This window comes from Leptodactylus fuscus, chromosome 4 (assembly GCF_031893055.1).
Source record: "Leptodactylus fuscus isolate aLepFus1 chromosome 4, aLepFus1.hap2, whole genome shotgun sequence".
NCBI classification, from domain to species: domain Eukaryota; kingdom Metazoa; phylum Chordata; class Amphibia; order Anura; family Leptodactylidae; genus Leptodactylus; species Leptodactylus fuscus.
The window spans coordinates 40359703-40375593 of NC_134268.1; the positions used below are offsets into that span (position 1 = coordinate 40359703).

Consider the following 15891-nt stretch of genomic DNA (forward strand, 5'->3'; position numbering starts at 1 on the left):
AGCACACGGACCCCACAGACTATAATGGGGTCCGTGTGTTTTCCATGTGGTGTCTGCACTGAACATGCAGAGACAAAAGTTCTTCATGAACTACTTTCCTCTCCACTTGAATTGTGCAGACACTGCGTTAAAAAAAACCACACAGACCCCATTATAGTCTGTGGGGTTCATGTGCTCTCACTGCTTGTCAATGTGTTCGGTATTCCGTTCAGGAGGTCCCCAAGCGGACTCCCCAAATGGAATAACCGGGTCTGAAACTTTTCACATTTAGGTAAGCCAGCCCCCTTTTCTGTCCCCATATCTGCCATGATTTGGAGGGGCTTTAGCTAAAGAATTGAGCCACAAAGCCATTCCCCTATATCACATGACTGGTCTTACACCATCCACTAGAGAGGGGGCGCTCTTTGCTAGGACCAGCATGGAGGTGCCAGGATATCCTGAGAATGTTGCAGCTTCTGTAATACTATATTAGTACGTTTTATGAAATATTTCCTAAAAATCTAAATACCTTTTTTTCTATCCTTAGACAATCACTTTAAAGCAATAAAATATTTCCAGATAAAATGGATTTAAAAAAATAAAACAAATATAAATCTTTAGGGAAATGTTAAAGCTAACCACAAAGAGATGCGCAATGTCGAGCATTAGGAAAAACAATGCTAGAATTTCCAGTTAATGAATGTTTCATGAAAGACGTCTTATTGTTTCTAATCTTAGTGAGCACATGACAAGGACTGTGACTTATTGACTCATTTCTTCTTTCTCTGACATCCAGTTCCCAGTACTTTGCTTGACTTATTCCTGATGACTGTTAGTGTGCACAGTGCTATAAATACAGCAGAATGCAGACTGTTATCCCTGGAAACATTCATTTCTTTTGATAATTATCTGTCGACCTCAAAGAGCAAGTTAAGGCTAGGTTCACATGCAAGGGAAAATCCAGCGCAGAAACCACCAAGGATCGGTGCAGAGAAAAGTCCTGCACGGAGGATGGGGTCAGTGGGGTGTCTGTTTTATACAGGAAACAGTGGACACTTGATGGACACTCAATGGACCCCATTATAATTTCTTGTTCATGGTTAACCACTTTTTAAGCAGACAGGTTCTCCATCTTTAAGAGCAGACCCGAACAATGGAGAGCCGAGCTCTAGTGTGAACCTACCCGAAAGACACCCAGCAGTCCCCATTATAACCTATGGTGTCCAGGGGTAACTGCTGGCTTAGTGATCTGGGTCTCCATCGTTCGGGCCTGCCGGTGGATTCAGAGAGCTTAGTGCAGGTGTGAATTTAGCCTAAGCCACTTCTTTATTTCAAAGCCAAAACTGTGTGCGTAACCGATTGCAGGGAGATATGAATGGGATGGTCCTGTGCATTTCCAACCTCATGCTCCATTCAAACTTGGGTGCAAAACATCCCAGTTCTCATGATCGGTGGGTGTCCCATAGCAAGTTGCCCCCTATCCTGTCCGAACCTCTGCCTGCCCCTGGCCTGTGGACCTAAGTTGCCCATCCTGACCTTTTATCCCTGTTTATGACCTTGTTGCCTACTAGAGATCTTCAGCCCATACTTGACCACTCTTGTACCCAACACCTTAGTGCTTCGTATCATTGTCTCTCCAGCCCTAGGTCAGCCGCTAGAGGTAGTGACTAGTGACCTAGTTGTCTCCCCTCAGTGAAGTCCATATCCCCATACGGGGGCTAAAAGGTAACTCCTAGGAAGGCTTCTTAGACCCCACCTTAGGTGGTACAGTGAATACAAAACCCACAGCCTGTAACAAATATCATAGTTACAGAGTAGATGAGGTTGGATGAAGACATGAGTCCATCAAGTCCAAACTATAACCCTACAATCCCCTACAGTGTTGATCCAGGGGAAGGCAATAAAAAACCCCAATTGCCCCATTTCAGGGGAAAAAATTCCTTCCCAACTCCAAGTCAGTTATTCATTGGAGATTTCAGAAGTCTGAACCACGTCCAGTAGCTGCTTGTCAGACTCTTATAAAAGATGATAATAACAATCACTAAACTAAGCACAAACTTCTCCAACTTTAATAGTCAGGGACACATGGACACTCTACCAACTCGTTCTTGTTGCATTAGCAAGATAATAATATACATAAAGGCAACCCATATCTATGTGGCCCCTGGAGATAGAGATTCAGGGCCACTTTAGTAGATTAGAAGGTCCCCTGTCAAAATATTCCTAAGTGGGAAAGTTACCTAATTCTGTTCCCATGGATTTGCCTGCTGCCTCCGGCTGTAGTGACGTTTGCGGCTCGGTGGTCACTGCTCCTCCATCCAGCAGGCATCATCAGCCGGAAACTAAGGCTCCACCATTGTGTTCAACCCTATCTGTGTGGTAAGGGCACAAACAGAATTGAAAACTGTATCCACGACCCTGGAACACTGGGCTAGCCCCTGACTATTCTGCTCGATCTGGTTCAGCAGAGGGGTACTCCATTACCATAGGGCCCGATGCAGATGCACCTTTTAAGCCATGATTAAAGAGCATCTACAGAGGCCCAGGTCAACCTCATCCCTAATTTAAATGGTGGTGAGACCTTGTTTTGGTGCTATGAATCAGCCCAAGAATCACCAAATGGAAAGTGGACAAATAGAATTACATCACAGGGAATAGTCATGGAGATCAGTCTAGATCCTAGCTTAAAGACCCCAAACATTACTATATTATAATATATTATGGGATGAATCAGATGATAGTTATGGATGATTCAGCTATGTGTTGGAGTCTCCATAGCAGACTTCTTCGCAGATTATGCTGAAAATCAGTGGAGAAAAGTCCTACATTCATGGCGGAAGACTGGTGGTCTATGGGGTCCGCGGGGAAGCTCTTTTTAGGCGGACAGGGTCTCCATCTTTCAGGTTCCCATGCTGACCCAAACGAGACCTGAGTGATAGTGTGAACCTAGTTAAAGGGGCTGTGCCATTAAGGACACTTATCCCCCTACTACTGGGGATAAGTGTCTGATTGCTGGGGGCCACAGTGGTCAGGAGAAGAAGAGACTGAAAGTCCCACTTGTGAATGGAGCCCCAGTGCACTTGTGTGATTAGTTCTCCCTCCACTTCTATGGGGTTGCTGTGACTGTAATCTCTGGCAGGTCAAGCTCCCAGCTATTGGACACTTATCTCCTGTCCTGTGGAAAGGGGACAAATATCCGTAATAGAGGGGGCCACACGGTGGCTCAGTGGTTAGCACTGCAGTCTTGCAGCGCTGGAGTCCTGGTGTTCAAATCCTGCCAAGGGCAAAAAACCATCTGCAAGGAGTTTGTATGTTCTCCCTGTGTTTCCATGGATTTCCATCCCATATTCCAAAGACATACTGATAGGGAAAAATGTACATTGTGAGCTCTATGTGGGGCTCACAATCCACATTTAAAAAAAAAAAATATATATCCGTAATGGCACAACCCCTTTAAGGGGGGACATTGGCTTTAACATGAAACAGTCACTTTGGAAATGCCATCTGATCTGCAGGTAGTATGTTATAGAGCAGGAGGAACTGAGCAGATTGATATATTTGGAGAAATAGTCCTGATGGTACGGCCCCCGCAGAGCTCAGGTCATAATATCATCCAGTCTGTCTGAGATTACATGAAGAGACAGAAGGATTGGCTCAAACCTACATCCACAGAAGATCTGTGCTTAGTTCTTCAAGATGTCTGGAACAACCTCCCTGCCAAGTTCCTTCAAAAACTGTCTGCAAGTACGGAGAAGAACTGATGGAAGGCAAAGCGCATAGGCCACACCAACTATTGATGGGATTTAGATTTTTTTCATTTCATTCATTTAATTTTGAATAAACTCTTATCACTTTTATATTTGGCAGAATTTTTAATTTACAGTATTTTTTCTCCACCTGTCTGAAACTTTTTTTAATGCGGTAGATTTATTTAAAAAGTTCCAGTAGAATGTGTCATTTATCTCTCTGTTCATTCTGATCTTAGGAGTCCAGTGGGCGGTCCTACTCAGTGACTCACAGTTTTTTTTTAGAAGTTATACAGGTCCAGACATGAGGTTAAGAGTTCTCTTCTCACTACAAATTCTTAGAAACTTAGCTTACAATATAACTCGATGTCTCAAGATGAACAGTTATCACTTAGTAAACTGAGACTTGACTAGCAGAGACTTTCCAACCAAATAAATGTCAGTCATCTCAGCACGCCTAGATGAGCTTCTTAAGATATTTCCAAACCATACCGAATGGTACCAGCAGAAACTGCCTCGGCTGTAAGAAATATTTGTCCTGTAATCAAGGGCGGCGTGCCAGCCAACTTAGGACCCTGTTGTCAAAACACAGGAAAGGTCGTGCTGCTTGAGATGCCTGGGAGTAGTGATAGAGCTGATGCACAAGGTTCTGTGTCATTAAGCTGGGACATTACATGACAGATACAGATAGAAAGAGAGATAGAAATATAGAAAGATAGGTAGATAGATAGATAGATAGATAGATAGATAGATAGATAGATAGATAGATAGATAGATGATAGATAGATAGAAACTATAAATAGGAAATGAAAAAAATGGCAGCACTCCAATATTTAGAAAAAGTGTGGATTTATTCCAAGCAGCGACGTTTTGGTTCTTATCTGAAGCTTTCTCAGATAAGAACCGAAACGTCGCTGCTTGGAATAAACCCACACTTTTTCTAAATATTGGAGTGCTGCCATTTTTTCCATTTCCTATATAAAGTTGAAGATTAGCCACCTTCCAGTTTGGCTTTGCACCCGGTTTGTATGCTGTGCTGCTTCTGCATTTTTTTCTACTAGATACTATAGATAGATAGATACTATAGATAGATACTGTAGAAAGAGATACTGTAAATAGATTGCCATAAATAGATACTCTAGATAGATCGTCCCTTTTGTTTCTAGTATTAGAAAACATTTAAAGCGGTTTTATGACCCTAAATCAATTATTAATACTAGTGACCTGTCCATATTATAGATCTTCAGTATATGATCTTTGGGGGTCCAACGGGAGGACCATGCACAGATGAACTAATGCAGCAACTTCTGAGTGCTGGGAGCATGTGCTGCACTTCCCCAGAATTAAGGCTATAGGTTGGATGGTGCCCAGTGCAGTATTTGGCACCCAGAGGCTGCTGGAGTAGCTGATCTGTGTAGAGTTCTGGTGTCGGCCCCTGCACATATTATATACTGATGATCTGTCCTGTGGTTAAGCCATCAGTATGAAAAATTGATTTAGGATCGGAAAAGGCCTTTAGGTTTATGGACCCCCCCACCAATGTTACCTCCCACTGCAGATAGCGTTTTAGGCTAAGGCCCCATGGGACGACTCATAGCTATAAAGTACTGCGGGAAAAACCTCAGTGGACTTTCTGTTTCAATTATATGTATGGGAAAACCTATGGCGTTTCCGTAGATATAATTAACATGCTGCGATTTCCAAAACCTCTTCGGTTTTGGAAATCGTGGCGTGTCCGCGCCTCAGTTTTTACCTCAAAGTGGGCATGGGATTCGCATGAATCCCATCCACTTTACAGTTACTGTAAAACACCGCAACGAACATGACATCATTGGCGCTGGCATTGGAAGAGTTCGCTTCAAATAGCTGAATGACATTGGTCCCAAGTGTCAGATCCTCATCAATTACATTCTAAGAAGCATAACTATATAAGACCTGGAAACTCCTTATAAAACTTGAAATGGATGATCGTGTGGATGAGTAATATCAATATAAAGTCATATAACATAATAGTATATAAAGTGTATAAACTGTACAGAGTCGTCTTTCTACCCGTTTACAGGTTAACACCAAATAAAATGTGTTAAAATAATGATATTGTTCCATTCTGACGTGATATGGTTGTAACATTGAGACACCACTCAGGATTAGATACAGCTCATAATAATAAATCCAAGTCACAATGATTCATCCTGCGTCTTCCTGTTTTAGGTTACTTCCTATTCAGTTTACAGTGTGAGCCCATTATATGACACAAGGGCACCTTGGAGGCCTTAAAGGGATTTTCCATGCTAATTGATGACCTATCCTTTGGATAGGTCATCAATTAAAAATCAGTAGGGATCAGACACCTGGGCCCCTGGCTGATCAGCATTTGAAGAGGTAGTGACATTCAAGGGAGCGCTGCAGCTGTTTCTGTACAGCGCCATCATTTGCACAATGGCTGTGCTTGATACTGCAGCTCAGCCCATTCACCTAAATGGGACTGAGCTGTCATCAGGCTGATGAATGTGATCCGTGGTTGTCTCCAAGGTCACAGATCTTCAACTGATGATCTATTGTGTGAATTGATAGGTATACTTTTTCAGTTGGACTTAGGGAGGTGTATACCGTGGGCAGGTCTCTTCCTATATCTTAATTGAAAGAGCAATATCAATCACAATCTGCTTTGGCAGCAATGATAAAGGGGGTGCCATCCAATGGATACTGCCCCCTCTGGATAAAACTATCACTTCTCTAAAATGTGGCAGTACTTTCAAGGAAAAGACAGATTCATGGGCCAGTCATTGGACTGGGGTAACATCAATGTACTGACAGTTTCTCGTCAATATTTTATATTGGGGACACAAATGTATGTGCAGTGCCTCCAAACAGGGAGCTATGTCTATAGTGTCCTGGTAACCCTGCCAGACAGCGCGATGGGGGCATTCACACGGAGTAAACGCCAGCTTATTCTGAACGTAATAAACACGTTCAGAATCAGCGGCGTATAAAGCAGTTCCATTCATTTCTATGGGAGCCGGCATACGAGCGCTCCCCATAGAAATGAATGGGCTGCTTTTTTCACTACGAGCACTGCCATTAAAGTGAATGGAAAGTGCCCGCGTGTACGGCTAGCCAGCGTCGCACCTCCCATGAGGCGACCTGAAGCGAGCGCTTCAGGCGGCGCTATGCCAGGGCCTCAGGGAGGGCGGCATTTTTGCTAACCTAAGCTAGTCCAGGACAAGCTGTCCTGGACTGGCTTAGCACGGAGCGGTGGTTTGGGGAGGCCACTGGAGCAGCGCTGCTCCAGCAGCCTCCCCGCACGCTCAGGCAGAGCGCAGGCAGTCTCCGGGCCTGCTCTCTGCCGGCGAACGGCGCTAAGCCCCGCCCCTCCCATAAGCCACACCCCTCCACTAAGCCACACCCCGCTCCGCCCCCTCCCCCGGCGGGGGGCGGCTTTCTGCACTTCGCCTCGGGCGGCGAAAGGGGCAGGTTCACCCCTGCGGCTAGCTCTGCTCATTCCGAGCCGTACTCCCGAGCACTTCCCATTCACTTCAATGGCAGTGCTCGTAGTGAAAAAAGCAGCCCATTCATTTCTATGGGGAGCGCTCGTATGCCGGCTCCCATAGAAATGAATGGAACTGCTTTATACGCTGCTGATTCTGAACTTGTTTTACGTTCAGAACTAGCTGGCGTTTACTCCGTGTGAATGCACCCTATAAGTGTATTTGGTTCATAAAACTTGGAGTGTAAGTAGCCTTGGTCCCTCATGTTTAGGGTATGTTCACACGGTGGAATTTGCTGAGGATTCGGGGCTGGACTTTGCCCCAAAATCTGCGGCAGATACTGCCTGGAATCTGTCTCCGTTGTTTTCAATGGGAGACAGAGATTGCAACACGATGCAGAAAAAATAAGCGTACAGCTCAGTCTTTCCCCGGATTCCGTGGTTCGAGGCTCCCTGCTGGTTAGACCCATTTATTTGCCCTGCATCAACATCCGGCGACGTCTCAGACTCCCAGAAGAGCCGGCAAATATTCTTCATCTGGGAACTCTCTGTTCTTATACCCCAGACACTTTATGTACCAAATACTTCATGTTCCCAGAAAGGGGCATGGCTGGCACATGTTGTGATTGGATTGCAAAGGGGCGATAACATGTTCTCAAAATGGGCATAGTCTTGTGGGGAATCAGAATATCAGCACAATACTTTTCAAAGCAAGTATGGAGTCTGCTATGTATAGTAGCAATAAGTGACCTGGAGTGGGTACAAAGGCCTGTGTCTCTGCGGGCAGTCAGGCATGAAAAACTATGCGGCGTGACCTCTCCGGGCTTGAGCACTTCCCAGTGCAGAATGCTAGAGTCTTTCTTCCTTGTTGTACAATCTCAACATTTTATGTCAAATTAAAAATGCCACAAAAACACTAACCCAGATTTACTAATAATGAGACAATGTAAACTGAGAATCCGCCAGCTTTATCATAGTGATGAATAATACACATAGATTGTAAGCTCTTGTGGGCAGGGCCCTCTACCCCACTGTGCCAGTCGGTCACTGTTAGTATTATATTTGTTTTGTATATTTTGTGTACTGTATGTAAACCCTCAAATGTAAAGCACCATGGAATTAGTATAATAATGTGCAGCACCATGGAATTAATCTAATAATGTACATCACCATGGCATTAATATAATAATGTACAGGGTCGCTGATCTCGGTAATTAATCTCTAGTTTAGTGATTCGCCTGTCTGTTGTTCTGATCCTCCCATGAACTGAGACAACAGACATGCGAAACCAGTGTGAACTTAGCATGGACTCCTTCACATCTGCGCCCGGTCTCTGTTCATACAGGTTTCCGTTTCTTGCACAAAACTGAGCAGGAGATGGAAACCTGCAGGACTCTTTCAAACTCATTCATTTGAACGGACTCCGGGCGCTAATGTGAACCTAACATGTATATCGTTATGACAAGTCGCATCCAAATAATCTCTACAACCATAAAATATTTACCCTCTAAGGTTTCGCATTGTGACAGGTTGATGTAGTCTCCGGCCTTCAGGATTCCTCCCTTAAATCCTCGGACTAATCCCTCCAGATAGCCGTTGTCCACATTAAAATAGAACTCAGAACTCATGGCGTCCTTGTTCCTCGTTGCGTGGGTCACACACACTGATCTGCTCTCACAGGCTGTAATTTCCAGTGTGACACACAATAACCACCGGGTTCCTGTTTCATTACTTTTAAAGCCGTTCCCTATTGTTTATTATGCAAACAGCAGTCCAAGAACTGCAACAAACTAGCCGGAGGACAAAAATGTACCGCCTGGATCATCTATAGGCCGACTCCGACACCTAGTGCAGTATAGCCCTGTCTACTGTATAACATAATACACCTGCTGCATGGAGAGATTACTAATAGAAGGAGTATTGGCTTATACAGAGATGGGTCAGCTCATAACATAGCTGCATGCAGGCATGGGGAAACCCCAAGACCTTCGTAACACCTCATGTAAGATTATGGTATATTGGACATATTAAATGATATAACTATGGTACCACCTCCACCTGGGATATTCAGCTGCCACCACCACGTTACAGAGCACATTACAGGAATAAACATCATACCTTTATTACCGTATGTATCTATTTTTTGTAGATTTGGAGAAAAACAACTTTGAAGTATTATGCAAATGAGGCACTTGGTGCACTGGGGGTGGGATTTCAGCTCAAGTAGGATTGGTGATGTCATGAGGGAGGATCAAGCAGATCCGCAGTATCCACCAGGAACAATAGCCTCTTATTAACTAATAATGAACACTCAAACAACCATGTGGGGGTCAGTCACAGCTTTATTAATAACTTACCGTAACTACATATGTAGAACCTTGTTCACCATAAGATTCAGACGACATAACGTGTCACCGAATGCCAGGCCACCACCACCACGGTGCGCATGTACCGACTGGTCCATCAGGTGACATGTCTGGTGCTTGTCCCTTCCGTCGAAAGGGGACAAGGTCTGATGTGACACCTAAAACATAAAATTTATAACTACAAATAAATAACAGTAAATCAATAAACTAAAGGGGCGAACGATTCATTAGAAGGGGACAGAGCTGTGAACAAGCCATGTGAATTTGATGTCACATAATTGGTGTAGCGGAGGCCGTGTCCGTCTCAAAATCCTGACCAAAAAGAAGGCTCCCTTCGAAATCAGTTCTTTTAGCCGGTCAGTCCCGGAAAGAGAAGTGACATACTCATTCTTTCAGGTGCATTTGCCTCACGACATCCGCCTGAAGACACTCCCTCCCGACTAGGCCCTAATCTGGAGCGCAGTGCGTGACTGGATGCCGATGCAGTGCACCAGCATCCAGTTGCAGCTACCCGTATTTTGGACCGGAACCTGAGGCGGCCTCCGTTTCAGGTTCCAGTCCAAAAAATCCAAGAACTTACCTTAAAATATAACGTGGCATAGATATATGGTGTACACTTCCACGGCCTAGTAAAATATAACATAACATAGATATATGGTATACACTTACACGGCCTAGTAGAATATAACATAACATAGATATATGGTATACACTTACATGGCCTAGTAGAATATAACATAACATAGATATATGGTATACACTTACGCGGCCTAGTAAAATATAACATAGCATAGATATATGGTATACACTTACACGGCCTACTAGAATATAACATAACATAGATATATGGTATACACTTACACGGCCTAGTAAAATATAACATAACATAGACATACCTCCCAACTTTTGAAGAACCGAAAGAGGGACAAAATGTGCGGCGCGCGTAGCGTACCGCTGCAAATTTAGCCCCGCCCACTTTTGTGTTGACTCCGCCCACTCGTTAATTTTTCATGTGCCCGCACACAGTATAATCCTCCTACAGTCACCCGTAAATTATATGTCCCCCCTCTATCTCTCCCCCAGTTTCATATACACCCTTCATCTGCCTCCAGTTTCATGTCCCTCTTCCATCTCTGCCCCCAGATTAATGTCCCTCCATCTCTGCCCCCAGATTCATGTCCTCTCCATCTCTGCCCCCAGATTCATGTCCTCTCCATCTCTGCCCTCAGATTCATGTCCTCTCCATCTCTGCCCCCAGAGTCATGTCCCCACATCTCTGCCCCCAGATTCATGTCCCCCATCTCTGCCCCCAGATTCATGTCCTCTCCATCTCTGCCCCAGATTCATGTCCCTCCATCTTTGCCCCCAAATTCATGTCCTCCCCATCTCTGCCCCCAGATTCATGTCCCCCATCTCTGCCCCCAGTTTCATGTCCACTCCATCTCTGCCCCCAGATTCATGTCCCTCCATATCTGCCCCCAGATTCATGTCCCCACATCTCTGCCCCCAGATTCATGTCCTCTCCATCTCTGCCCCCAGTGTCATGCCGTCTTCTCCATCTCTGCCCCCAGTGTCATGCCGTCCTCTCCTTCATCTGCCCCCAGATTCACGTTCCACCTCCACATTAAACTTACCTTCTCCTCCGCTCCCTCGCCGCTCTCTGCCGGCCTCTCTCACTAACACATGTGGTTGAAGGAAGGAGCTGACACAGGTCAGCTCCTCGCTTCGCCGCTGCCCGCCTCTCTCCCTGACATATGCGGCTGAAGCTGCTCGCGTGCTCGCTTCGCCGCTGCGTCTCTCTCTCGCTGACACATGCGGCTGAAGCGAGGAGCTGACCTGTGTCAGCTCCTCGCTTCGCCGCTGCCGCCGGCTCCTGGCTTGTACATCGCGTCTACAAGCCAGGAGCCGGCGACAGCAGAAGCGAGGAGCTGACACAGGTCAGCTCCTCGCTTCAGCCACATGTGTCAGCGAGAGAGAGACACAGCGGCGAAGCGAGCACGCGAGCTGCTTCAGCCGCATGTGTCAGGGAGAGAGGCGGGCAGCGGCGAAGCGAGGAGCTGACCTGTGTCAGCTCCTTGCTTCAGCCGCATATGTGTTCAACTCAGATCTGCGTCCTCTGGACGCAGATCTGAGTTGAAATCGGGACATACCTCCCTCCAACCGGGACCGCGGGACATGTCACCCAAATCGTGACTGTCCCGCGGAAATCGGGACGGTTGGGAGGTATGCATAGATATATGGTATACACTTACACGGCCTAGTAAAATATAACATAACATAGATATATGGTATACACTTACATGGCCTAGTAGAATATAACATAACATAGATATACGGTATACACTTACATACACTTACACGGCCTAGTAAAATATAACATAACATAGATATATGGTATACACTTACACGGCCTAGTAGAATATAACATAACATAACATAGATATATGGTATACACTTACACGGCCTAGTAAAATATAACATAACATAGATATATGGTATACACTTACATGGCCTAGTAGAATATAACATAACATAGATATACGGTATACACTTACATACACTTACACGGCCTAGTAAAATATAACATAACATAGATATATGGTATACACTTACACGGCCTAGTAGAATATAACATAACATAACATAGATATATGGTATACACTTACACGGTCTAGTAGAATATCACATAACATAGATATATGGTATACACTTACACGGCCTAGTAAAATATAACATAACATAGATATATGGTATACACTTACACAGCCTAGTAGAATATCACATAACATAGATATATGGTATACACTTACACGGTCTAGTAGAATATCACATAACATAGATATATGGTATACACTTACACGGCCTAGTAAAATATAACATAACATAGATATATGGTATACACTTACACGGCCTAGTAAAATATAACATAACATAGATATATGGTATACACTTACACGGCCTAGTAAAATATAACATAACATAGATATATGGTATACATTTACACGGCCTAGTAGAATATAACATAACATAGATATATGGTATACACTTACACGGCCTAGTAAAATATAACATAACATAGATATATGGTATACACTTACATGGCCTACTAGAATATAACATAACATAGATATATGGTATACACTTACATACACTTACACGGCCTAGTAAAATATAACATAACATAGATATATGGTATACACTTACATACACTTACACGGCCTAGTAAACTCCTTCAATAGCATTGGACAGAATGCTTTTATGGCCGACATCTATTCCCCCCAACCTATATACATACATAGTCAGGGGATACAAAGCATATACAAATGGTGTTGGAAAAAATGAAGTGAAAAAATAACATATAGGAATAAAAACGCAAAGAAAGGACACATTCGAAAACCTTAAAAAAATCAAGAAGTCAAGAAGAATAGCAAAACCAGCCGGGCCAGCTCTGTTGATACTGCCGGCCTGCTGTTTGTTGACTGTTTTCAGTAGCCTGTCAAGTGCAGGCAGTGTAAACAGCAGACATGTGAACTGCGCCCTGCGTCTTGTTGGGGGTCATGAGATTAGATAAGTGGGAGCTACAGTTGGGGGTGTGATGGATGGTGGAGTACCGGATAGGGTCATCAGGGGTACATGTAGAGTTTACGTTATTGTACATACACAAGTAAAATGACTTGGTAACTAAATAAAAAGTGGTTAGAAATGTGTCGCACGCACGCCGCTTCCTCCCCGCACCAATTATCACTTCTCTGCGAGGATACACAACTCTGTTTGTTGAGTCATGAAGTGAGACCGAATGTAATGAACTACCAGCTAATTCCGAGAAAGAAAAGCCAAAAATATTCCAAGTGACATAAAAGCAGGTCAAACATTTCTGAGCTTTCACGCTGGCAGGATAAGTTACTGTGATTTCATTTTACAATGGTTCCTTGTCATGTACATGTTGATCCTAAGGGCAAGACAGACGCCAAAAAAGTGTCCTTATTATATCTGCTGAACAGGCATAGATCAGTATATAATGCAACCTGCTTTTTCCTATACAGTTGACCAAATTTTTTTGTTTTTATATGGAACCCTATGGATGACGTATACTACTCTGTGGTTTACAACTTCAAAGCCTTACATAGGGAGAGTTCCTGGTGTATGCAAGGAACATGAAGCATAAATAGGTTTGGAGCCATAGTTGAATGTAATATATTTATTCTTTTTATAATTTTTATCTAGGGGGCGCTATTTTTAGTGTAATATAATTAACATATTTTTTTTAAAAACTAGCAGGATGACTTCACTTCCATTTTACCATAGAGGTATTAGAGCCGGATTGATATGACAAGGAGCATTGTATCATCTAGTACTAGTTTTTACCAGGGTCTTCCAGTGTGCCCTGGGCCATTGTGTACTCACATGTTTACATCCCTATAGGACCCCTCCCCATTATTTGTTCCTCCAGATGAGTGTGATTAGTTTGTTTCCATTCACTTTAGGATTTAACCCTTAGGAGCCTGTAGGCGGTGTAGCTCGCAGGTAAATTTTTGCTATTGATGGTATAATTATTGACCATATAACCCTTAGCACATATGGATGGAGCGGAGACTGCTACAGTAACTCATACTACATAGTGTACAGCCAGAAGCAGCTGCCCTTTTATTGAAGGGTTTTTTCCTTGACACAGGTCTCTTGTCTGTTGTCTAAAAGCCAACCCTGTTTGGTCGGTATTTAATTTTAAGAAAACTTTCTCAGTCAAGCAGAAAGTACCATTTGGAATGAATAGAATCTCCTTTGTTTCCTATATCAAGACTATGGCACTGTTTCACCAATTGACTTAAATTGGCCATCCACATTAGATCGGAGTAGGCCACCGCAACTACAACTCCCATCAGGCATGCTTGCTCTGCTGTTCTGAAAACCCTCATTTAAATGAATGGAGCATGCTGGGAGTTGTAGTTTCTCAGGAGTGGAAGTTCTGACACCAGTTGACCCCTGCATTAGATAAATAAGATAAGATAATCATTTAATATTCCCACAGTGGGGAAATTTCATTATGTTACAGCAGCATAGTAATACAGATACAGGATAATACACAGTAATATATTACAGACATAAGCACATATATGCTGAGAAGAGAAGATATACTAGGAGTCCATAGCAGCTAAGGAAGAGAAGAAAGAGAGAAGGAAGACTTCAGAATCATTTAGTTTTCTGTGCGGAGTGATTTTTGCTTGGTCTGATGTAGATTATACAGCCTGATCACGGTTGGAAAGAAGGACCTCTGATAGCTCCTTCTCACACTTGGGGTGAAGCAGACGGTCACTTACAGTGCTACCAAGAGCCATCAGGGTCCCATACATGGGGTGGGATTTATTCTCCCACATGGAGGTCACCACAGACAGTGTCCTTCTGTCACCCACCACCTGTACTGGGTCCAGGGGGCTCCCCAGGACAGAGCTGGCCCTTCTGATCATCCTGTCAAGTCTATTTCTGTCCCTGGTTGATATACTGCTCCCCCAGCAGGCCACATCGAAAAAGATGGCTGAAGCAAGCACAAAGTTGAAAAAGGCCCTAAGAAGTGGCCCCTGGACTCCGAAGGCCCTCAGCCTCCTGAGCAGGTAGAGTCTGCTGTGGCCCTTTCTGTGCAGTGCCTCCAGGTGATCAGCCCAGTCCAGTTTATTATTGAGGAGCACGCCCAGATACTCATAGGTCCTGACTATCTCAATACATGTTCCTTGGATCTCCACCGGGGTCGGAGTACTTCTCCGTTTACTAAAGTCCACCACCATCTCCTTGGTCTTCCCAGCATTAATCCTGAGCTGGTTCTGCTGGCACCATTCAACAAAATCCCGGTTTAAGTCTCTGTATTCCCTATCGTCGCCATCAGTGATAAGGCCTACTATAGCAGAGTCATCGGAGTACTTCTGTAAGTAACAGCTGGATGAGTTGTGCCTAAAGTCAGCAGTGTACAGTGTGAAGAGAAATGGGGCAAGAACTGTACCTTGTGGTGCCCCCGTACTACAGATCACAGTGTCAGACACACAGTCCCGGGCTCTCACATACTGAGGGCGGTTTGTCAGGTAGTTTAGGATCCAGTTGGACAGGTGATGGTCCACACCACCAAGGTTCAGCTTCTCCCTCAGTAGCCCTGGCTGAATGGTGTTGAACGCACTGGAGAAATCAAAGAACATTATTCTCACAGTGTTCCCTGGTTTCTCCAGGTGAGAGAGAGCTTATGAAGAAGGTGGATGATGGCGTCATCTACCGCAATGCCCGGCCGATAGGCAAACTGGTGGGGATCCAGAGTGGAGCACACTAGAGGACG

General features: G+C 44.3%; 1 protein-coding gene across 1 annotated transcript in view; it reads right to left on the reverse strand.

Annotated features, from left to right (window-relative positions):
- ATP6V0D2 (ATPase H+ transporting V0 subunit d2) overlaps positions 1-8840 on the reverse strand; it is a 33433-nt gene extending 24593 nt beyond the window's left edge. The window contains exon 1 of the mRNA XM_075271956.1: positions 8717-8840. Coding sequence (XP_075128057.1) covers positions 8717-8840 — 124 coding nt within the window. The remainder of the gene's footprint in view (positions 1-8716) is intronic.
- Between the last annotated feature and the right edge of the window lie 7051 nt (positions 8841-15891).